Below are 24316 nucleotides of genomic sequence, written 5' to 3'. Positions count from 1 at the left end.
GGTATCTTTCGCATCTCTTTTAAGAGCATTACAAGCTTCCAACACTAGTCTTCACATTTTAACTCTCAATCCAAACTGACATGACTGTCTTCAATATTCCTCAAAAACAGAAAAGATATAAATAGTATGAATTTGATATACTTCAAAGAGCCAGCAAACAACAAAACCATAAAAGCAAAATACCCAACCTACTTTTTTTGTGCATTGTAATTTCTCAGTTTATTAATCTATTTGTTTACTTAAATTTTTTATTCTGCAGGTAAAAACACCAAAGAAAATAAAGGAGCCAGAGTTAGCATTTAAGCTACCTCATAACAATGAAGCCTCCAGTATTATGTTTGGTGGAGCAAGCAAGGTATGGTGATGTTACTCTGTAGAGTAAACACTCTGTAAATATTAAGTATAGTGGTAGAATATTATATACCATAAATTCAGAAATTATTGCAAGGCTTTTATTAGCGCAAATAATGCCACTTGGTTTCCTGAAATTGCAATAAGTTATCTTGCATTTTTGTCCATTCTTCAAAAATCGCAATAATAAATGCACATAATAATTTCAGAATTTACAGTATCTTTTCTATTAGATGGTATATTTGGTACTCATTATCTGGCTGTAGGGACTGCAATATTATCCTTGTAAGATAGGAAAAAGACTGCTCTGCTTTGTACAAGTTTTTTTTACAAGTGGTTAATTCTTTTTTTTTATTGGAGTTTTCGATAAAATTTTATTAAAAACAAGATTTTCATTTCCACTTGTTTACTTATACTTATATTTTTTTCAATTCAAGTAGACTATATAGGGAAATGTTCTGGACTATAACAGTGCTTAACAAAAAAAAAGTATTCTTTAAAGGTGCTTTACCAAAAACATCAATAAAATGTGTTAGGTTCAGTATGAAGGCAGATAACTGAACTATAATTGTTTTTACTTGGGACAGAACATGAAATGGATAAGATAGACTTGTCTGCTGGCTGGTAAGAAAACTTGTTTTAAGAAGAGCAGTCATTGTGAATACTATATCTCTTGTATTCTTGAAGAAATCATATCCTTTCATTATTCAAAAGTGTTTTCTAATCATCATGATTGTTAAGCATTATTTTTATTTCAGTATACATTTTAAGGCCATTGTAAGTAATCCAAAGAAACACTAGAAAAACTTACCCTTCCAACTAGTGAAATAGAACTCCACAAATACCAAGATAAATACATTTAATTTATATGTTGTTTGCGACATTGTGTCTGATGCTGTATAATGCCAATATTGCAGTGATACCCATGCACCATATCCATATTTTTCTGCAACTTTGACCATAATTTATTATTCAAAAATTGGGGCTAAATCATTCATATATAAGGAAAATAATATGGGGCTTAAGATACTCCCTTGTTTCACCCCAAGGATTATAACCAAAAAGTCTATTGGATTATTTTTTAATTGTTCATGTAACAACCAAAGCTTTAGTTGTGGATAACTTTTTTTGTCGGACTATCAAAACTTAATTTTAATTTACTTTTCCGGTATTTCTTGTAATGATGGTTTAATTTGAGGCTTTGTTAGTAAGGATATAAAGATATCAAAAATTTTAAGGATATTTGCAAACTAAGTTACTTTGCATTTTTTGTAGGAGTAAACAAATGTAAGAAAGATATTAACTTAGATACAGTGAACACAAGAAATGGTCTCTTCACAATAATTCTTCAACTCTAACAGTGCCTTGGAGAAATCAACTCTTGTACATGTTTTTTTTTCAGTTTTAAAATAATTATATGACTCAGATTCATTTAGCTTTTGTACATATTAAACTGTGGTTTATTGTTTTGTATTCTAATTTGAATATGTCGACATTAGACAAAACAATATAACTTTTATAGATTTATTTTTTTCAATTTTAGAAATTACATTCTATTTAAATGATCTAGAACGAATGTTATGTCTTTTTTGTATAGTTCTTGTTTCATTTTGAAATATTTTCTAAAAGAAAAACATAGATTACAGACTTTGGTCAAACATAATAGTCCCCATCCACAGATAACTTCAAGGTACTGTGCAAATATACTCCCAATATGCATGTTTGAAATAATTTTGATAATTCAGTAAAAGACAACACTCACTCAATGACAATTGAAACAGACTCAGTGTGCACTCTTTGTTTTGATAATCACATCCAATGTATGTGGCACATAGCAAAGTTGTTTTTTTATTTGTGTGTGTATTTTTTTTAACAGCAACTGTGTAATCTTATAACTATTTCTTTGAAATGAAGGATAAGAAATGCAGAACAATATCCTTTTATCCTATAATAGTAGATGGGCATTATGTTTTCCAGGACTGTCTGTCTGTATGCCCCATATCAGATTTTGGTTTAAGGCATCAACTTTAAACTTAGACCACATGTATTATGAAGTGAACTGTTGAATATATGTGGCAACTTAAGGTTTTGATCCATATTTTTAGTTCACTGAACATTGAAATGTAAAAGTGTGAGTAGGGCATGGGGGACACGTGTTCTTTTTTAAAGCTTAGATTAAATACCTTTTTCTGAATCATTGATTTCATTTGAAGTTGTCACATGATAAATGACTCAAGACTTATTTCTATAGCAGGAGGATATGAGAAAGACAAATAATGTCTAAAGTAAGACGTTTTCTCTGGTTGAATGATATGTCAGGCAGAGAGGTACAAGACTTGCCACAATTTAATAAACTAGAATTTTTTTAGGCAAATGGACAAATCTAGCAACACTTAGGATTCCAACATGATTTACAAAATAATCTGTAATGACAGTAAATCAGAAAAATTCTAAACTACAATGTCCATTTAATTATGAGAATATGTCATGTTTGTTCTATGCACATAAAATAACAAAAATATGTTATTGGTATATATGGTATGATATGATGTTGCTAGATATTCCTTTTTGATATGTTTATTCACTTGACAAAATTTTTGCTGAAAGCTCAATGAAAATTCATGTTCAGACTCAAAACATTGACAAATGAAAATTTTTCTTTTTCTAGTATTAAATTTCTTTTACCTTTCTTGTGCAAGTCTGTTACAATTGGATAGTTTTTATTGATTCAATTAAACAGGTTTACCCCTGACATTCTGTTTGTAGGAAGCTGGAACAAGAAATTGTTGTTTATTTGTGAATTAGAAAAGTCTGTATGTCAGACTCCCTAGAAAAGTGTTTTTATCTAATATTTTGGTTTAGTTGCAGTTAAAGCATTAATCAAATTATTAATAATCTAAAATGCCAAAGATGTAGTCCTTTACAAGAACATGATGCTGAAAGGGATATTGGATTCAGGATTATGGGGACAGGGGTTGTTGGTTTTTTCTCTGAAGTATCATTTTAAAGGAAAGTCTTGAGATAATACTAAACAGAACTTGTTCAAAGTCTTCAGTGATTTGAGTTTTATTTAATTTTTTTTGGGGCCCTTTTTCCACAATAATAGAAAAGAGTTAAATTAAATTGTTGGTCATGTATTCATAACTAGGCAAATCTATATTCTCCTTTGATAATTATTTTGCAGTCTCATGATAAATTTTTAGTCCTGAACATTTCAAACAGACAAGTAATTTTATAGCATGAACCATATACATCTGTATGTGTGACTATGCAAGTGATCAGTTCTACTTGATTCAATCAAGAATGTCATTTGTTGAAACCAAAATTGCTAACAGCTCTAGGAAATATGTTCAGCTACCTGAATCTAATTGTTTCACATAAGCAGTATTGAAAATGATTTAGAGATATATTCATATTCTATACTAAATTAAAATACTTAAAAATTTAACAAATCAAAAAGTTGGAACAAAAAAAAAATTACTTCATTGTCAAACATATTTTACTCAAAAAAATGATATAATTTTGAGTAAAAACACATAAATGGCGTAAGAGTTGCTGGCTTGAAAGAACTAAAGGGATATTTGTGTGAGAAACATGTTGTAGTGTAGCTAACTGTATTTTATAACTTGATATTGTTGAGCTGAATGCTAACTACTCTAACTTTGTGCTCTGTGTGACTAACAATTTGATATTGTAGAGTTTACCTTCTAACAGCCAATTTAGTATGGACCAAAAACAATTCTTACGGATACGGAAGCCATCCCAAGTGAATGTCCTCCCTCGTATCAACTCTCTCTATCTAAAACTGAACAAGAAGTATGACAAACTCGATTATTTAAAGACTAAAGTTAAAAGATGAAATATTTGTATGTGTAAGTAGCTCTGTAGATAGAATCCTTCCACTTATAGATACATAGACATCCTTTCACTTAGTTAAGAACTGACAGATTTGTTAAATGTCATGAAGTACTGTCTTTAATTCCATTACTACGAACTACATTATGTCATGCCTAAAATAACCAGAGTATCTATGCATATGCATGGTATCCCATTTGAACATGAAAATTGATGTTGAAGTTTCATTAGACCTGACCGTGCAAAACCCTCATGGGTAGTCAAGGTCGTTAAAAAAAAACCTTGTCGAGACCTGAATTAAAGGAATTTTCTATTTAAAATTTTGAGCATCAATCGATGATCAGCTGTTGGCTTATTATGATTTATCTAAATGTTTCACTGACAAATCCACAATGAATTAAAACTTCTGCTGATACCAGCAAATATTAAAAAACAGAAGTTTTCTCCAACTTTTAATAAGTGATATCTGAAGTTCAAGAACTTTTGTAAAGAATACTTTATTTTTGCACCAGTCTACAGCATATAAAGGGTCATCACAGTTTGCACATATAATTCACAGTTAACAAATAAAGATGAGATTTAAAGACATTTTCTGAAAAAAATCTTTCTGAATTTTTCCCATTGCATGTATTCTTAACCTTTAACCTATTAATTTAATGCTATTTATGATACCGGTACATCAATATAGTAACAAGTATAATATGCATGATATATGTTTAGTGAGAAACATTAAGAAGTGACCAAGTTACTAGGGGAGATAAAAAAGGCTTTCATCTGGCTAATTTTTTAAAGGGAGATAATTCTTGATTGATGTTTCTCACTTGTTAATGTATGTGTAAAGAATTTTTTTTTTAAATGTAACAAGCATGAACTTTTATATATATATTTAATTACCTGTAAAACATTTCCCTTTATAAAGCTTTATCTTAACTGTCAACGATTGGAAAAGGTTACCTGTAAACTGCATTCATTCATAATTATATTTCAGGGTGCAAAACATCTAATGAGATTTCTTATAGGTGACTTGTAGACAAAGAATTGTTGCTGGTTTTTTTTTTCTTCTCTAGGTTATATGTACATGAAATATTTAGGAATAGAGGAAACTACTTATATAGTACAATGTCATTTACAAACTTGAAATATGAATATTCTTTGGACTAATAACTCATAGATTCTGTACTTGATTAGAGCCACACAAAAAATATTCATAAAAGAAATATGATTTTTTATTAGATTCAACTGTAAAGTATAAAACTACAAAACGCAGAAGCCAACAGTATTGTCAGTTTGTCTATTATCCACCAAGGTTGGAACTTTCTTTGTTTCGTGATTTTACACTCAGAAATCACTTCTTAGTCTTGGATGATTTAGAACTTGAGATATTATATAGACAGTTGTCTGTTGCTAAAAACAATAACTTGACATCTACATGTCTTCTCAGGTTTTTGTGTTGTTGGGTTGTGGTCTTGTTTATGAATACCCCACATCTTGTTTTGATCCATTTCTCCTTTGTTTTATATTGAAGCAGATCCTGTTAAGGTTGACAGATGACTTCAGAAGTATATACTGTAAATTCAGAATTTTTTCCATATCTTTGTATTATTGTGAAAATTGTGACCAGATAGGTTTCGCATAAATGATAATAATTAACCCCCAATTTTTATACTCCCATTTACGGGACGTATTATGGTATACCATTGTCTGTCCGTCGTCAACATGTTGGACAATAACTCAAAAACGCTTCAAACAATTAGCATGAAACTTTGATGAATTGTTTATATCTATTGACGTGAGCTCCCTTTCATTTTTAATAAATTTTAGATTTTAAGTTTTCGAGTTTTGGGTTTTTTTCATTAAAAAAGGGGATTTTCTAGTTTTCGGACAATAACTCAAAAACACTTTCACCAATTTACAAGAAACTTTGGTGAATTGTTTATATCTATTGTGATGAGCTTCCTTTCCATTTTATAAATTTTAGATTTACGTTTCCGAGTTATGGGGTTTTATTCATTAAAAAAAGGGGGATTTTCCAGTTTTCAGACAATAACTCAAAAATGCTTTTAGCAATTTTCATGAAATTTTGGTGAATTGTTTATATCTATTGACTTAAGCTCCCTTTTGATTTTTATAAATTTTAGATTTTACTTTTCGGAGTTATGGGATTTTATTTATAAAAAAGGGGGGATTTTCCAAAATTTTCCAGTTTTCGTACAATGCTTTGAGCAGTTATCATGAAACTTTGGTGACTGGTTTATATATATCAAGATAACCTCCCTTTAATTTTTCATGAATTTCTAATATGACATTGAGAAGTTATTGAACTTTATTCTTTGAAAAAGCAACGGGTGTATCATGCGCTCATGGCGCAGCTGTTTATTGTTCATTGTTCAGCAATTGCAATCAAAAATTCCCGGAAAATTTCTGAATTTACAGATCTAAACTAGAAATTCAAGTCCTATTTAGGAAAATATTGTAGATTGAGAATTTATTTGTTTGTTATTTATTTTTCAGTTAATTATGCAAACCAAAGCAGCTGGACGTCGTGTAAGAAAAAGAGGTAGTGCTATGGACAGATCTGTTGGCAGTGTATCATTGTCGTCTGCCAATTTTTCATCAAGAATACAATCTAGACAGTCAATTTTACCAACGCCAAGATCCATGAGTAAAATGAGCAAGCTAAGCTCATTAACATCATAGTAGAGCATGCAGAATCGTTTTAGGACAATTTGGAATTAAATTGATTGAATTTGATTTAATTCTGTAACTCAGTAGCTCAAATAACCAGACAATTGTGTTAATGTTTTTCCCATTCTATGCATCATATGAAATTTTAACTTTCCATCTAGATACTATCATACAAGTCAACATTTGATGTTGGTGGACTTTGAACCAGTGTTAACAGGCAATGTCAAAATTGGAAATTTGTTAATTTAGAAATTGAATGAAAGAGATAAACATCATAATAATTTTAAAAACTTGTATTTTATTTTTATTTCTAAATTAACCAATTTTCCAACATATAGATAAATTATTTTAATGATTTTTATACATCAGCAGCTTGTATTACTTTAATATTACTTAATTCATAATTTCAGAGACATATATATATATATATATATATATGTCTCTGATAATTTACAGTATTGTAGATAAAACAAATAATTACAGCAAGCAGTATTATAAAATGAAATCAGCATTTTTGCAATATTAAAAGTTGCATTAAAATTAATTTTGTAAACTGATGGAATGTTATCTATAACTGGTATCCCCATTACTAGTAAAGAGAGGACAGCAATTGACAATTAATTGTACAGGTACCAGTTTTATTTTAGGTGTCCTCCTTGTGGTCTTGTTCCAACCAATGCTTCTTTCTTTAGAGACATCATAACTTATGATTAAACTTTTTTAACAATTTACATTAATGATATTTTGTATTCTATGCTGAACACTAGAAAAAAGGGCTTTGCCAATTCTTGCTTTTTTGCTTTTTCAAAATTTCACTGCAGCCAATGTAATAATGAGTTTTAACATTTGTATCATATTGAAAGTAAAATCTTACATCTAAACTTTTTATGATATATGAAGGCCAGTCTGAGTCAGTAATGCAAGATATATAGATATATTATTTTTTATTGGTGATTTTGTATCTTAACTTTTTTCATACAGTTACCTTTTTGAAATTAAAAATTAGATTAAGAAAGCAATTAAGGCTGTGAGCATTACAGTTTACATTTATACTTTGATATGATTTCAATTTTTTAATCATGTTTATTTTTTATTTTGTTCCTCATTTGTTTAACATGTAATGAATTTGTAAGCAGAAGACAAACTGCTGGTAAATTCTAGATTTTATTTTGTTACCTGTGATATTTTAGAAAGTCTGTGATAAAATATTTTTTTATGAATAAACAAAGAAATATGTATCTTGTTATGAATTTAATTTGCTAATGGTTGTTTAATTCAATGTTACAGGAAATATTTGACTTAGTATTCTGTTAATATATTGTACCTTAGGTGCATGTTGCTTTGAATCATTGCAATATAAATAAAATGCTTCTCATGTACTGGTAGTACCTGCATGTGATAGGTCTGCAATATCAGGTTTATGTATTCATTTGAGGAAGTACATGTATGTGTTTGACAAATGTCATGTGGCCTTAAACCCATTTTCAGACTTCCATGGTTTTGACAGATTTCAGTCTGTTTCTTAATATATATGCAATACTGGTCAGCAATACATAGAAAGGAGTAGGTTTGATAAGGCCCTAAAATGGCCCCTAGTTATAGCTGAAATTTGAAATTAGGATTTATTGACCAATGTCACAAGGAATCATAGGTAATATAATGACTTGATTGGACCAGTATTGCATTTATGTTTTTGCGTTCTATTCATGACGTCACAAATACCACTCATTTTGATTTTCCTTGAAATTTGATGAAAACGGGTAAATTTGCGTTGATTTTTTGGAGAGGAAACATAGAGCGCATGCGTCAACAAAAAAGATATTTAAAACTAATGTTTGTTAAGACATTTTACTTATCTGACTTGAATATTTTGTTTGTCGATGCCTACGCTCTATGTTTCCTAGGTCTAAATTTGGTTGAAATCCGGACGATTTTGTCTAATTTCGCAAAAATCTCAAATTTTTAACCCATTTGGGATGTCAAAATCAATGCTTAAAAATAAAACTCTGGCGAACATAGTTCTATATAACTTTCTCACATGTCTTTTCATCATCTTAAAACACATTTTATCCTGAAACATTGAACTTAATAATCAGGGCCAAATTTGGCCCTTACCGAACTTACTCCTTTGTTGTAAAAGTATAGAGGGTTGATTAGCTAGATTGTGGCAGTTGCTGAGGTTAATTGGCTTTGTAAAAGTATAGAGGGTTGAGTAGCTAATTTGTGGCAGTTGCTGAGGCTAATTGGCCATAAACAACTCTTTTTGCTGTGGAAGTACAAACTTGTTCCTCTTTTGTTCCCATCAGAACCTCCTTTTTTTATTTCATCTCCATTTCCTTGATAAAGCCTATTAATATAACTGTAGTGTAAGAAACAAAAAAATTATTAGGTCTAGCCTGTGTAACTAGGCTTCAGAGGTCAACAACATTTACTTCATGAATTTATTAGAAGGATTGTATGTTCATTTTATATAAATTGCATATGACCTTGATCCAATTTTCATGCTCATGTGGTCAATTTTAAGTTTCCTGGATTGGGTCTGTTGCTCAGTATAATTATGCATATCAGATCAACAGTATATGGTGTGTGGATTTATTATGGATTGCCAATGAGACAACTATCCGCCAAGGACCAAAAGACACATCTGAAGTTTAACCTTCAACAATGGAAAAAAAACATATTTTAATGTATCACTTAGTATTCAAAGGTCTACCGTAAACCAGATGTTACAAATGAAGAGACAGCAAACAGAGTTAATAAGTAATAAGTAACACAAAGAAAATTAAATCCACTAGAATATAGCAGAGGTGGATTTAGGGGGACAGGGGACCGAGCCCCCTTTTATGGAGCTTCATATATGATAAATGCATGGACTTTTTACAAGTATCACTCCAAATGTTAGCTTACAACCCCTCCCCGCACCTGTACATACACATGGCTTGAAACAGGCACATAAATTATGTGGTAGGGTTAACCATATTTGTTGCACTATCCGTGGGGGATCCAGGATAGGGTGTTCACCCCGTTTGATTGCCGAAATAAATAAACTACTGTGTCTCACGATTTAGTTTTATCATAAAATCATCCAAAATATTTCTATTATCTATTCCATTTCCGGGAATTAAAAAAAATGCCCCTCTTTCAAAAATCCTGGATCTGCCCCTGAGTCACTACCCTCTTCCTTACCTGAGGAAGTGGCATAACAGCAACACAATGCTTCACACTAAAATTTAACTACAATGGAAATTACTCATTAGATCAGGAACATATATATATACTGTTCCCAGATTAGATTGACACAATGAATGAAAAATGCAAAGAAAAAGCAAGAGGCAAATAGTTACTGAAAATTAGTTAAAAATCTAAGTTCAATTAATATTCTTCTCGGACTTGGGTTCCAATCAGAACATCCCTGAACAGATTTAGCATAAAAAAATCTTCAGGTAATAATAATAATTACTTTGTGAAATGACAACTTAAGTGTAAAAACATTAGCATGTTGGGTCAAATTATGTTTTTCATTAATCTATTGAAATAGAAAAAGCTCTGTTGAATATTTAAAGGTCAAGGGTCAAAGTAACAGTCATAACAATAAAGTGCATTTGTAAATATAATATAACTCCTATACACACCATTCGTCCTGAAGATGCATGAGAAATATTGGCCACTGGAAGTTCAGCAAACATCAATTAATCAATTAACCAAATTTATTTTGAGGTCAGAAAGTCCAGGTGTATGAAAGGTTACTATATAGTAATACAACTTATAAACCCAACAAAGATCAATTCACTTATTTTAAATAATGTGTACACACACACACATACAATATGAACTCAATGTATATCAATCGGGAATTGATCAGTCTAGCTACTGCTGCATAAATAACGTTATAATTCAACGTGTATTTGCGGAGTCAAAATGCATTGACCCTTATACATAATACAGTCAGTTACTGAATATTGTTTGTGACGTGAACAATATGTTTCCGTAGAATTGTCTTTTATATAACGTTACGAAGTAATGCAGGTTCGCGGAATCTTTTACATGTAATCGTCCGCTTCGTGTCCATAATTCACGAGTTTCAACCAAAATATCTTGTTTTGAGCTTTGAATAGGGAATAATCATATATTATCCGAGGATATAACACTTATTTGTACCCGTATAAATGCATAAATGATAAGGTGCATTCGATCTAACGCTAAATACAACTATGTTTTTGTCAGTCAATGTGAACTCCCAATTTCTCCAAACAGAGAATCTTGATACATATAACTTAGAAAGTAACTTTAAGTTCAATAAATCATTTAAACAAAAATATACTGCAAACAGGACGTGATAGTATAACTAAATGGATCACTTAGAAATTATTGTAATAATGTCCAAAGGGAAAGCAAATCGTAAAAATACAGTATCGATACCAGATCTAAAGTGATATAAATGGATTTCTAACATTAAAAGCTACGAAAAACAATCATGGACCATTCACGTCAGACTTTCTTTAAGTCAGTCCGAAAAACTTTAAAAAGAGTTTAGACATTTTTAAAATGGTAAACTGCAACTTGGAGAAAGAGAAGAGACAGCATTCCAGATGAACGGAAGATAGCTACGCATACATAGGTTAAACAGAGTTTGTCTTAACTATATTTTGTTTATTGTACGCCAATTCGATTTGAAAGAAAACTCCTCGACATCAATGCCTATTTGTACCAATTTGTAACACTTCCACTAGTATCAGTTGCATGAATTGTTCCGTATTGTATTTGAGAAACTGATCAACACACATGCAAGCTTGAACAAGTCCAATATAAACAGATCTATAACAATAAAAAAACATGAATTTGGTCGTCGATTTTTTTGCCTACTTAAACTGTTCCACAATTTGTCATGCTAGGGCCTAGAATAGCTTACTATAGGGTATGGATTTGCTCATTGTCGAAAGCCGTACAGTGACCTTTTGTTTCTTTTCATTAGTCATTTTGTCTCTGATTGACAATTTTTTCATTGGCGTCATACCTCATCTCCTTATTTTTGTAATGAAATGAACAAATAGGTTACTAATTTTTTGTTCAATTCACACGTTTGTGAACAGAAGCTAAAACTTAAAAAAAAAATAATAAGGAATGTCGGCATATTGACAAACTAATTATTTCAGTTTTATACTGTTGAATATCAATGGAGAATTGAAAAAAGAATTAGGTTAAGGAATATTAAAAAAAACTGTCCAAACATGAAGGAAAAACTACTTACACTAACTAATACTTGTCACTGCTGTACAGGTGGACTAGAATGAACCGAATAATGATCAATAATGAACTTGTCTTACGATGAAATAGACAAAAACTCTTTATACATTTTGAGTACCACATCATGACATTTTGCATTGATTGTCTGTTCCATTAACTTTTGGAAAACTTGATTGAATATCATTTTTATTATTAAATTTTGACACTCATGCAAATTCAATATAAATAAACAGTACCATATGTACAAAGTATTACAATTGAAAACTATAATCACCTATCACAATATAATATGCTATCTTATCAAAATATTACAAAATATACACCTATAGAAAAGTTGAAAGTATTGCACTTACTGAAAGGAAAAACATATCTAAACCATTTATAATTAGTTCCAAAATACAAATAATGATTAACAAAAGCCAGTATGATCAAATCACAATTCTAATTACCCAGCATGTTCACTTGTGGAGGGCGCTTCTTTGTCTTGTTTCTCTGATTTTCGACTTGCTCCTTCCATCTTGACGTTTTCGGGTCGTATTTTTACATCTTGCTTAAACCACGGAGAACCAAGGAGCTCATAGATATCTGGTCTGTCTTTATAATCATAGGAAAACAACCACAAAATTAAACAACGGCAATCATCTGACACGTTTTTCTTAAACTTTTGCCATGGGAAGTTCAAACGTTTATGTTCCTCTAACACACCCTGATTTCCTTTACTTTCATCGTAGGGCATTTTACCGGTAACAAAAATATATAAAATCACTCCAATAGCCCAAATGTCTGCTTTTCTAGGGTCATAGGGCTCTCCTTTCAAAATTTCTGGAGCAGCGTATGACTTCGAGCCACAGTAAGTTCTACTAAGATCCCGCATACAGTCCTCTTTAACGAAGCCAAAATCACATATCTTTATTGTGTGGGTACCATCTAATAGGAGGTTTTCCAGCTTGAGATCTCTGTGAGTAATGTTTTGTTCATGGAGATATCGTACTGCCTCACAAATCTGACGTGTCCAAGAACGAGCAATGATATCCTTGATAGCTCCATTTCGCTGAATGTATCTTAGAACATCACCATTTTCTGCGAACTCTAATATCATATACACACGTCTACTATCCTCGAATATATCTAGCATACGAATGATATGAGGATGACGCAGTTTAGGCCATATCTCCATTTCACGAGGAAGGAATCTGTGCTGAAAATCTTTCGGTGCTTTTGTTCTGTCTATTATTTTTACAGCAACTTTATCACGATCATGCTTAAAGCAATGTGCATACTTAACTTTGGAATAACTTCCGCTGCCAAGAGTTTGTTTCACTAAATATCCTTTCTTTGCTAAAATGGCACGGTAAGTTGGTCTATAAGTTACGGTTTCATTCCTTGAGGATAACGATCGCTTCACATCGACTTGTTCGAGTTCTGATTGCATAAGCTCGAGTTCTGCAAGTAATTTGTCAGCCTTCGCTGAACTCTCCTCAGCCATCCTCTTCTTGGACCGCTTTTCTGGCAGCATTAACAATTGTGTTTGGCTTGTTTGAATTTACAATTTCCTCATTCTCGAAGCTTGTTATTTTTTTACTGCATTCTCTGTTGACATCAAACATCAAAACGAGACACAATGATTAGAACCATGAGCAACCAAAATGTCGGCGTCATTGTAGCACAAACGTCACTATGGAGGCTGCAGCGCAACGGACTTCCAATAATGTCAGGAGCATAACGTGATCACCATACATAATGTAAGAACTCATTGGATATGGCTGATTTAAAATGAACAAGGCATTGTCCGGTGGAGTTGGACTGTCAGATGAGGAGATAGAACTCAGGAAACGAGGTTACGCTCTTGGAAGCACACTCGGAGAAGGTTCTTATGGAAAAGTTAAAGGAGCGTTTAGTGAGAGTAATCGAAAACGGGTTGCAATAAAAATTATTAACAGAAAGAAAGCACCAAAAGATTTTAGAGAAAAGTTTCTACCTCGAGAATTAAAGATACACGCTAGCTTAAATCATCCAAATGTTATTAAGATGTACGAAATAATGGAATTTCACAATAAAGTAAGTATACTTTGTACTGTATCTGCTTTTTCATTTGTTTAGGTTTTGTGTTTCTCTTTTGCTCATACTATTTGTTTGTCTTTTTTTTTTGTCCGTATCTTCTGAAATTACTACTTACCAATTCAATTATTTATTTTTAATAAAATCAAAATATTAGAGATTCAGCTCTATATTTTTTTTCAGATTCAAATTATTTGCATTTTGGTTTAAGACGCATTTCGATGATAAATGTTACGAAACCACGTAAAACTATTAAAATCTTCAACATCATTATGTAGCGCCAGACAACTTTTGTATTTAATATGTAAAATTATTGATTTTTCAAGTATATTTCTAATAAAATCTTGAATTTTCCAATTAAAAAGCTTTTTACACATTTCTCATTTTAACCCAGTGAGTGAAACACATACAAGAAAACTTTGTCCTTCCTCTATAATAAGTTTAGAATACCAATTTCCCCATATGTGTTTCACTTATGATATCCTCAAAGTTTCGGAAAGGTTTGTTTTTTTGGATTGTCAGACCATTCAATCGGCCCTCGTCTTATTTTGGAGTTAGCAATTAAAAAAATATTTTGTGTTTCAGCGAAGTTTTTATAGATGTGAAAATGAAAGTACATGTATGAAAAATGAAGAAACACATCAATGAGACAGCAACCCAATGACACAATTAACCAACTAGAGGCTCTAAAGAGCCGGTACCGCTAACCTAGGTCTATGTTCATCTTCAACAATGGTCAAAAACACAAAAATGGTAAAAATCGTTATTAAAGTGCAATAACTCAAATAAGACTGTGACTGACAATTTCTTCCATGCTGACTTATTTGTAGATCTTGTCTTGCTGAATCATTTTGTTATTCAAAGTTTCTCTCTATCTTTTTTATTTTCAAGAAAATAGGCAAACTCATAAAAAAATTGATAAAAATCGTTATTCAAAATCAATAAGGAGTTGACTGACGATTTCTTCTTTTAACTCATTTGTCGATCTTGTCTTGCTGATCGTTTTTGCAGCTAAAGTTTTTAACTATCTTTTATAGTTTTTAAGATAAAACACAAAGATGCAATAAAAAAAATTAATAAAAATTGTCATTCATAAGCACTAACTCATATATAGTTTTGTATGGTCTTCAACATATGTCGAACCTTTCATCATTTAAAATCCAGACGAGTTGGGAACGACAGAAAATTCCCGTAAAGTAAAACATATAGGCTCCGTGAAATTAGTTCTTTTATTTTATCTTAACATTGACTTTACAATATCTACAAAAGGAGATATGCATGTTGTATCCGCGATCCTCTATAAATACTGAACGTTTTCGAAAATAAAGTGGGTAATGGCATTGTGTACTTTAACTTCACGAAATCCAAATGATGTTTATAAATTCCCTTCGGCTAAACAAAGACTTTGTCTGTGCAAGGAAGGAGCGCGGAGTGGAATATGAATTTGTGATGTCTGCTCAAAGTTGTCATTTTGACTGTATGAATGAAGTCAATACAACTCGGGGGTTGTCGGAGTGATTTTAAAGGAAATTTGTTGAGGAATTTCTACTTAAATAATATAAAAGTATCAATGTAGCAAGATGAACATTTTAAATACAACAAACCAATATTAATCTGTATTCGGAGCTTATTTCCTCCTTTTTCTTTATTTGAAGGTATTACTTTGTTTTCTTTACTTTCAGGGGCCTCGGTGGCCGAGTGGTCTAAGTAGTTGCTACTGTAATCACTAGCCAGTCAACACTGAGGTTGTGAGTTCTAACCCCGCTCGTGCGGGTGCACTCGACTCCAATCTTAATTGACTAGGATTGTCAGTTTTCCTATCGAAGGTCGGTGATTTTCTCCGGGCACTCCGGCTTCCTCCACCAATAAAAACTGGCCGCCACGAAATAGCCCAAAAGCGGTGCTTAAAAGTGGCGTTAAAAACACAAAAATCAAATCAAATCAAATCTTTACTTTCAGAGGTGCTTTGATCGTTTGAAAAAGCTTTTTTTATGTTGTTTTAGGTATATATTGTATTAGAGCATGCTGGACATGGGGATCTTTTGGAATACATAAAGCTTAGAGGAGCCTTTTCTGATGAACAAGCTAAAGTCATCTTTCGGCAAATTATCCGGGCCATTGATTACCTTCACGACAATAAAGTGGTTCATAGGTAAGTAAAACGTCTTGAATCACATGGTTTTAGAATAGCCTTCATTTATCAAAAAAACATCAGTTGTTAGGCAAGACGGTTTTCTCTGTTCACCAAAAGCTTTTTGAGCTACCATTCCTATTCTTTGACAATTGGAAAATAATAGTTTTACTTTTCGTTTAGTCCAGGGACTTTTCGGGGACTTTAAAAGCCAAGTACATATATATAGAGCAAATGTTACAAAGCAGCCATAGAGACAGTTCACCTTTACTTACCCTCTCCTACCTTTGAGAGCTTGACAGGGTCTTTTTTCTATCGAGTATGCTTGAATTTTAATATTATATAGAATATAGTATATGCTCGATGCTGTACATCAAATGCTACGAGGTCGTTCTTTGACAAATATAAACATTAAGTCGTCGTCCTCACCAATTTCTCACTACAAATGTACAAATGCCAAAACGTGACTTGAAGACAAACAGTACAATGTAAAATCTGGCGGTGGAAGGTTCCGTAAAGTAATATATCCGACTTAAACATTTCTGACCAAAAAGACATAGTTAACTGACGAATTTTAGAAACTGAATACCGAAATTTTAATCATCTGATAATTTTAATGTAGTTGGTAATCATTGAAAAATACACAGATGGCGATGATAATGAGACGGCACTTCTATGGAAGGTCTGGGTGGGGTATACAGAATAGAGAATAAATAGCCAAAAAATTATAATAGAGAAAAATAGGCCAAAATAATAACGAATACAGAATAATGGGCTGCTAAAATATAAAAAAAAAATAGAGAATAATAGGCAAAATTTACAGAATTGAAGGACCCCCACCCCACCCCAATATCTAGATCCTCTTCTATGCATCAACTGGATTGGGCAGTGAATCAAAACGAATAATGATTGTTTTATTACTAGTATTCTGACGCAGCTATTATAGATTGTAGCGCAACATTCAGTTTGCTTCAGCAGTGACGATAGACAAAGCGTGGATGCTTTATCTCAAATTACAGCAGCAGAAGTCCATCTCTCGATTCGTATATCAATCAGTACATGCAGAATTTAAAACAGATAATATTTTCTTAATGACTGTTGTTGTCGTAACGTCCAGTGGCAAGCATTTTCCGCTTAGTTAGAACGATAACAAATTAGCAATAAATTTAATAGGTTTGCTCTGTGGGTAAACGGAACAAAAAGGCCAGAAATTCGGGCTTCCATTGGAATATAAGGATATCATTGACAGACCGGGTGAGAATTTTAGCAGATCACTGAAAAAGTTCTTGTAAGGGTGCTTTAACATACAGAGATCGTAGTATTTCCACCACAAGAGGCATCGAACTTAAGTGTCCCAATTCCAAACGGACGTCCCTTGCAGTGGAGTTGTAAAATTCAGACTGAAAAACTGGAACCAATTTCTAACCCGGGTTACCCTCTATGTTTTTGGTTATTTTTTTAGATTTAATTTTGACAAAATAATGCTGAATAACAATCTGATTAGTCTAAGCATAAGCCCTTTTAAATTAACAAAGATCATAGATGAGATTGTAGCAACCTAGTTTATATCATTATCAATACCTTCTGAATAAGATGCAATACAAATGCCAAGTGAAGGAATGTTTTCGTGTTTGCAAAAATATGTTAATATAAGGTATTGAAGCACAGTTATAGGCAGAGTTATCGGAATTTTTTTTTATTTTGATGACATTTGAAGGTATATATAAGCTATAAAACAACAAGGTGACAACATCTTCCACTGTCGACACTTATTTAAGTTACTTGAGTGTATCGTGAAAGCCGCAATAGTTTCTTTGTTTCGAAAACACTCAACTACGAGCTTAAATTTTCAAAGATATCAACCGTTAGATACAAATTTCAAAAGATGATCATCCAGCTTACTAATCATATTCTTAAGCATTCAAACTTTGTTTTGCATACCAGTAAAAACATGTTTTGATATGTTGTAGGGATATGAAATGTGAGAATATTTTATTGGATCAACGAAATACTGTGAAGGTATCTGACTTCGGATTTGCTCGTGAAAGCGAGGCTGGTGATATCAGTAAAACGTTTTGTGGTAGCGCAGCATATGCAGCACCTGAGATTTTACAAGGAGTTCCCTATCATTGTCCCATGCATGACATCTGGAGTATGGGTGTTATACTATATATTATGGTAAGGTTATGATATAGTACTACGAGAGAATATCAGCATTTTTCTGTGGTGAAATAAATAGAGAATATCATATGGCTTTTTCAATATCACATCCGTATCAACCCGAGACACCAATATAATCCCAAGAGCTCTGCTCGAGGGATTATATTGGTTGAGGGTTGATACGGTGTGTGATATTGAAAAAGCCATATCATATACACTTTATTATATACATATACCTCACGTAGCTGTTTTTTATGTGACATGACGTCATACAGGTAAGGAGGTTTGAATGACGTCATACAGATTATAGGTTTGACATGACGTCATACAGATTAGGGGTTTGATAAAGCCTTTGCAACAGTGACTGCAATCGATGACGTGACGTCATACAGATTAAAGGTGTGATAAAGCCTTTGCAACCGTGCTGATATCGATATCATCACGGGCGGCTGATACAGCACGCTTGCCAATGATTGTATTACACATACAATTTATCTGTATTTACTACTAAGTATATAATAAAACGGTTTAGCCAAGCCTTTTGGCTTTTATCTATGTGGCTCAAAACTACCGGTTTAAATGTGTATTGCTGCTACAAATACATAGGTTTTCAATGAAAATATTAAATATGAAAATTACGATTCCGATTTGGACTTACAAAAAATTATTAAAGGTTTATTGCACTAATAAATAAAATATAAATTTCGGTCTGCACATTGATTTCATAAAATATCAGTTGTGATTATATATAATAAGGATTGCCAATGAGACAACTATCCGCCAGAGTCAAAATGGCGTGGATTAAGCAATTATAGGTCACCGTACGGCCTTCAATAATGACCAAAACGCATACCGTAAAGTCAGCTATAAAAGGCCCCTAACATGACAAAATTGGACTTGAATTCAAACGAAAATCAAACTGTATGATTAATGACAACAGAATAAACGAAAAACAAATATGAACATGACAGACGTCAAACAACGACCTCTAAATTAAAGGCTCCTGAATTTGTACAGGCACGTATAAAATGTGGCGGGGTTAAACATGTTTGTGAGCACTCAACTATTGACGTAACAGCACAATATAAGAACGAACTGTAAAAATCAGCTGTACTTATCATCAGACTTGCACGAAGCACAAAAACAACTAACAAAACGACAAAAAAATGCAAATAAGCATTCTAAGTGTTCTCGTAGATACTGAAAGTTAGTTTAAAGCCAATAACAAGTAAAAGATATTTTTTCCAGACTAAAGTATCAATCGGTTCACATCCAACGGATTTAGTGTAAATATGTCATAAACCCAAAGTCACGAACTTGTGCAATGCTAAAATATAGGTAGATATTATCGACAAGATGTAGGACCATAAGTTTTCTTAACTGTATAGCAATACATATTAAGTTAAAGTGTTTCCCTTTAGTTCTTGATTATCTAGAAGCAAAACTATAATCAAGGTAACGGTAAGTGTTATCAAATTTATCAATTAAATGTAATTAAGACAGATCTTTACTGAGTTTGGCCATAAAATGTGATTCATAACAATACAGGAACAAATCTGCTATATGAGGGGCGCAATAGGTTCCCTTAGCAATACATTCAACTTATCAATAAAGTGTATTGCCGAAACGTACGCAGATGTTGTCAAGGAGAAAATTTACAGATTAAAAATTCTCATCACAGTTCCAATAATAATAACTAGCATATAAACAGTTTCCATTACAGGAGAAGGCATCATATAAAACCTCATTAAACAATAAGTAACCACGTAAAATGAGGGTAGTGTTTTTAACAATTTAAGATAATGAAATGTGTTTATTTACTTATTAATTTTATTGTAATAATACTGGCAAACGCTAAATGAAACAAAAAGATCATGATGCATTTCACTCGACTATGCCTGAAACTTTAGGGCAAAACATGTCAGTTATGTCCAGCGGTTGTCATATATTTTTTTTAAATCTCCATATGTTACCCTCTTTTTTTAAGGTTTGTGCTTCAATGCCTTATGATGATTCAAATTTAAAGAAAATGATTAAAGACCAAATAGAACGAAAAGTTGCATTTTCAAAGTCGAAAAAGATAGCCGTGGAATGTCAAGATTTGATTCATCGAATTTTAGAAGCAAACGTCAAGAAAAGAGCGTCCATAGCAGCCATGGATGAACATCCTTGGATACGTAGTCTAGATAAGGTCAAGGAAAAGGAAAAAGAAACACATAGTTCTGAACGACGTGTAGGAACAGAAGGAGAAAAGTTAAATTTAGACTGGCGTAAAAATGAGGTCAAATCAAGTGCATAGTTGCAATATATGTAGTATCAATTATTATAATCCGTTTTCGGGTTTTTTTTGTACAATTTTTTCATTTCTTGTTTTTTAATAAAATTTTATTTATGTTATAAATAAATGTAGTATTCCATGAACATTACCAAAACAATAATCAGATGATTGACAGACAGGGTTCAAGTGGACAAGAGAAATAAAAAACGCAATACAAACAATCGAACATTAAAACAGTCGAGATTTCTAACTGGCACCTAGTCCTATAATTTAAGCCTTCGTATATCCATATCGTTTGCATTCAATATTTTTATCAGATTATATTTTTTACTATCAATGAGGAACCAAGTGGTTCAACATTGTCAGTAAAAGAAAAATGGTTCAACATTGATAGTTAAAAAAAAAATAATCCGATAAAAACATTGAATGCAAACGATATGGACCTACGAAGGCTTATATCATAGGACTAACTGTCAACCGAGGCACTACACTATTACAGTGTGTTTGTTGGGTTTGGGCAGTGGGGGAAAGAAGGGGGGTCTTTTTTATAATTATTTTTATAAATAATGAAGTAAAAAATAACAACAATTAATCAAAGGGACAAACAACTATACACAGCAAAATATAATAATTATTGAGCAACGGAAAGCCTCCAAACACTTGGGTTGAACTCAGGTGTCCCGAAAGAGGAACACAAATATTAATCAACCAAGCGGCTGAACAAGACGGAGTCGTAATAAATGGTTTAAATGTATACCAGTTGAAGGTCCTGTGGTGCCCTATAGTTGTTCATAAATCCATGTCATTAAGACTCTGGTTGATAGTTGTCTCATTGACAATCATACCACATCCCCTTATACATAGTGACTTATAATTATATTGGTATAAAAAATTCAAACTTTTTGTTCATCGTTAAGTTTTCTTGGTCGCACAATATCAACACGAAATGATAGCCCGAGGAAAATATTCCCATGTCAATACTTTGTCAGTTATTAATTGTAGATTGTCATGGTAATACCTCTAACTGTCTATTTAGTGTAAAAAGTGAAGAAGATGCCAATGAGGCATTCTTAAATCATAAGTCGAAGAAAGAGGGAAAACAGCATAGTCAGGAGAAAAAAACAACAACAGAGAAGACAAATTTGAAACGATATACCCCATAATCATATATTTTGTTTTATTAAATACAATTTTTCTAGATGTTTCAATTAAGCAAATTCTGTCGCTAGAATAATTTTGTTTCATGATGTTGTTTGAAGTCTTCTATGGTGTAAAGCAACCAATATTAGAGTTTATCGCACCTCGGGTAAATTAGTGACGTTGTGATTGGTTAAACGCCGTCACGTGATGACGCAAGGGGTCAGTATATTTCATAGCGGTATCATGACGTCACGTCTACTATTGATGGTGACGTCATCTATTTCATTGTTTATTTTTTTACATAACTTGGCAGGAAAGGTCCCGTGTGGGATAAATTCGTTATACGGTTCACTACTGTCCCCATATGGATCCATAAAGGTAAGTAAAATCCATAGGGGATTCGGCCGAGTTAAATCTCGCAACATGTTTATATGTCTGTCCAAGGTCAACCTCGAAAGAGTTGTCTTTTGTCACAACTTAAGGTGGTACAAACACCTCGACTAAAATTAATTTGGCTCGTTTAATTTTCATAAAATTTTGACAAAATATTTACTTGGACCCTTTGACAAAAATATAAAAATTTCAAAAAAGTTGAACCACACACTTTATCGGAGAAAGGACAAGGTACGATAAGCCCCCGTTTTGCCCCCCCCCCCCCCCCCCCCACCCCCCGGCTATTTTCTCATTTTTCAAATTTTGTTTTGGAAAGCTACTTATTATGTTGAAATATTCCCTTAGGTTTGAAGTTTGTTTGGATGAACTTCAAAACCATTAATTTCAGCAACTAGGTGAATTGAGGGGGGTGAAAGGGCATCAAAAACGCCAAAAGTAGGAAAAATTACGATTTTTGGCCTGTGTATCTTAAAATCTAATAGCGTGCGCCTACGTGACCCGGAGAAAATTATGGCGATCTAGACAGCAAAAACAGTGATAATGACATTGTAATTAAACAATTCCTGGGTCACGTTGGCGCAGGCACTTAAAAACTAAAAAATCGTTGTACTGAACACCTCCAAAGTGAATAATAATTACAATATCTGAATAATAACGGAAAGTTTACCCCCCCTCACCCCACCCAGTTGCTGAAATTAAATGTTTTGAAGTTCATCCAAACAAACTTCAAACCTAAGGGAATATTTTAGCATGATAAGTAGCTTTCCAAAGCAACATTTGAAAAATAAGAAAATAGGGGGGCCAAAACGGGGGCTTATCGTACCTTGTCCTTTCATTGGATATATACCAGTTTGACAAACACTAATTTTGATCATTGAAAAGCTTAATATTTCCTTAATAGAACGTGATTAAAACGTTCAACTGATTTTGACAGAGTTATCTCCCTGTAGTGTTAAGGACCACCTTAATGTTTTTGTTATTTGGAGAATTTGGTGTTATTGGCAGATCTTGTATATTCCCTGATAGATCTCTTCACAACTTGAGTTTTAAGACTGCTGGTATTTTTAAATCTTTACATTTTTTTTTATAAGCCTGTCTTTTGTTGAAGACTATGTGTTGACCTCTAAATGTAATAGGTTATTTGTGTCATTGGGTTGCTGCCTCTAAGAGTTAGTGCCAATTTCCATGAATTCATTTTTTATGTGGGCAATTTCCAAAAAATCTTTCAATCTGTACTAAAATTCATAGCAACACAATGAACACAGCATCATGGGTAAACTTAAGATCACTTAAAGGATCTGACATTATGTTGTCTTATTCAAAGATGTATGCTCAAATTATATATGTCTAAAGAAAGCTAAAACTACCAGTTTTATAAATTTTGGAAAAAATTCCAGTTTTATCAAAGTAATCTATAAAAGGGACCCCAAATAAAAAAAAATAAAAAAAATCAATATTGTATAAAAATTGATGCAGCAATTTAGTTATAGCGGATATCATAATTATTTAAGGATACGTGTAAATAATTGATTTAACATTTCAAGTATATCGTACAGATTCTTTTTTATTCGAGTTCCCGTAAGTTTTGACAATTTTCTGATTTAAACTCTGTCAAGTGGAACAAATACAAGGGAAACTTGCCTTACCGTCTTTTTCAAATTCAAAAAAGCTTGAAGATCACTCTCAGTCATTCAAAAAATGGTGATGCGAAGAAAATTTCTACCTAGGAAAAAAACATTTAACTCTCGATATAAAGCAGCATATACAAATGTAGGTCTCCCGGAAAAATAATAATCAATTTAACTTCAAAAGCTACACAATATCTGTGGATCGATATTTTTACATTTAGTATTAGTATTTCAAATGGTATTTACTATGTTTTACTATACATCTCGACCTATGAGTGAAAATTTGTGCACAACCTTCTCACAGACCAGGAGACAAAATATAAAACATCTAACATAACTTTTACCTTTTTAGCTATACTGATAGATCGCTTTACTCAATTACCCTTATTTCAG

The 24316-nt window shown here is 32.4% G+C and overlaps 3 protein-coding genes across 7 annotated transcripts in view; 2 read left to right on the top strand and 1 right to left on the bottom strand.

The window, feature by feature from the left end:
• The window catches only part of LOC127698725 (WD repeat-containing protein 64-like), a 52861-nt gene extending 44734 nt beyond the window's left edge, over nt 1–8127 (top strand). For 2 of the 5 annotated variants that reach the window (XM_052202349.1, XM_052202352.1), the window contains 2 exons: nt 260–355; nt 6718–8127. In XM_052202349.1, the coding sequence (XP_052058309.1) occupies nt 260–355; nt 6718–6903 (282 nt within the window). In that variant the 3' untranslated portion in view covers nt 6904–8127. Of the gene's footprint in view, nt 1–259; nt 356–1109; nt 1129–2602; nt 2637–4048; nt 4224–6717 lie in introns of all 5 variants that reach the window. The other 3 variants (XM_052202351.1, XM_052202353.1, XM_052202354.1) reach the window with 3 other exon arrangements.
• Nucleotides 8128–12308: 4181 nt separating this feature from the next.
• LOC127698751 (testis-specific serine/threonine-protein kinase 3-like) lies at nt 12309–13790 on the bottom strand. Its single transcript, XM_052202415.1, has one exon. It carries the CDS (start codon nt 13649–13651, stop codon nt 12581–12583), a length of 1071 nt encoding a protein of 356 aa, XP_052058375.1. The 5' UTR covers nt 13652–13790; the 3' UTR covers nt 12309–12580.
• LOC127698755 (testis-specific serine/threonine-protein kinase 1-like) lies at nt 13789–20812 on the top strand. Its single transcript, XM_052202421.1, has 4 exons — nt 13789–14193; nt 16197–16345; nt 18295–18502; nt 20472–20812. The coding sequence occupies exons 1-4, from the start codon at nt 13909–13911 to the stop codon at nt 20781–20783; spliced, it is 954 nt and encodes a 317-aa protein (XP_052058381.1). The 5' UTR covers nt 13789–13908; the 3' UTR covers nt 20784–20812.
• Nucleotides 20813–24316: the final 3504 nt, after the last annotated feature.

The sequence above is a fragment of the Mytilus californianus genome, unplaced genomic scaffold (genome assembly GCF_021869535.1).
Source record: "Mytilus californianus isolate M0D057914Y unplaced genomic scaffold, xbMytCali1.0.p SCAF_4, whole genome shotgun sequence".
NCBI classification, from domain to species: domain Eukaryota; kingdom Metazoa; phylum Mollusca; class Bivalvia; order Mytilida; family Mytilidae; genus Mytilus; species Mytilus californianus.
This window is presented reverse-complemented; position numbering and strand designations above follow the sequence as displayed.

Bases quoted from the DNA above. Each gene is read 5' to 3' on its own strand.
- LOC127698751 (XM_052202415.1), bottom strand. From the start codon at position 13,651: ATGCTGCCAGAAAAGCGGTCCAAGAAGAGGATGGCTGAGGAGAGTTCA.
- LOC127698755 (XM_052202421.1), top strand. From the start codon at position 13,909: ATGAACAAGGCATTGTCCGGTGGAGTTGGACTGTCAGATGAGGAGATA. The intron at 14,194-16,196 runs GTAAGTATACTT...ATGTTGTTTTAG, and splicing joins TAATGGAATTTCACAATAAA to GTATATATTGTATTAGAGCA. The intron at 18,503-20,471 runs GTAAGGTTATGA...TCTTTTTTTAAG, and splicing joins GTGTTATACTATATATTATG to GTTTGTGCTTCAATGCCTTA.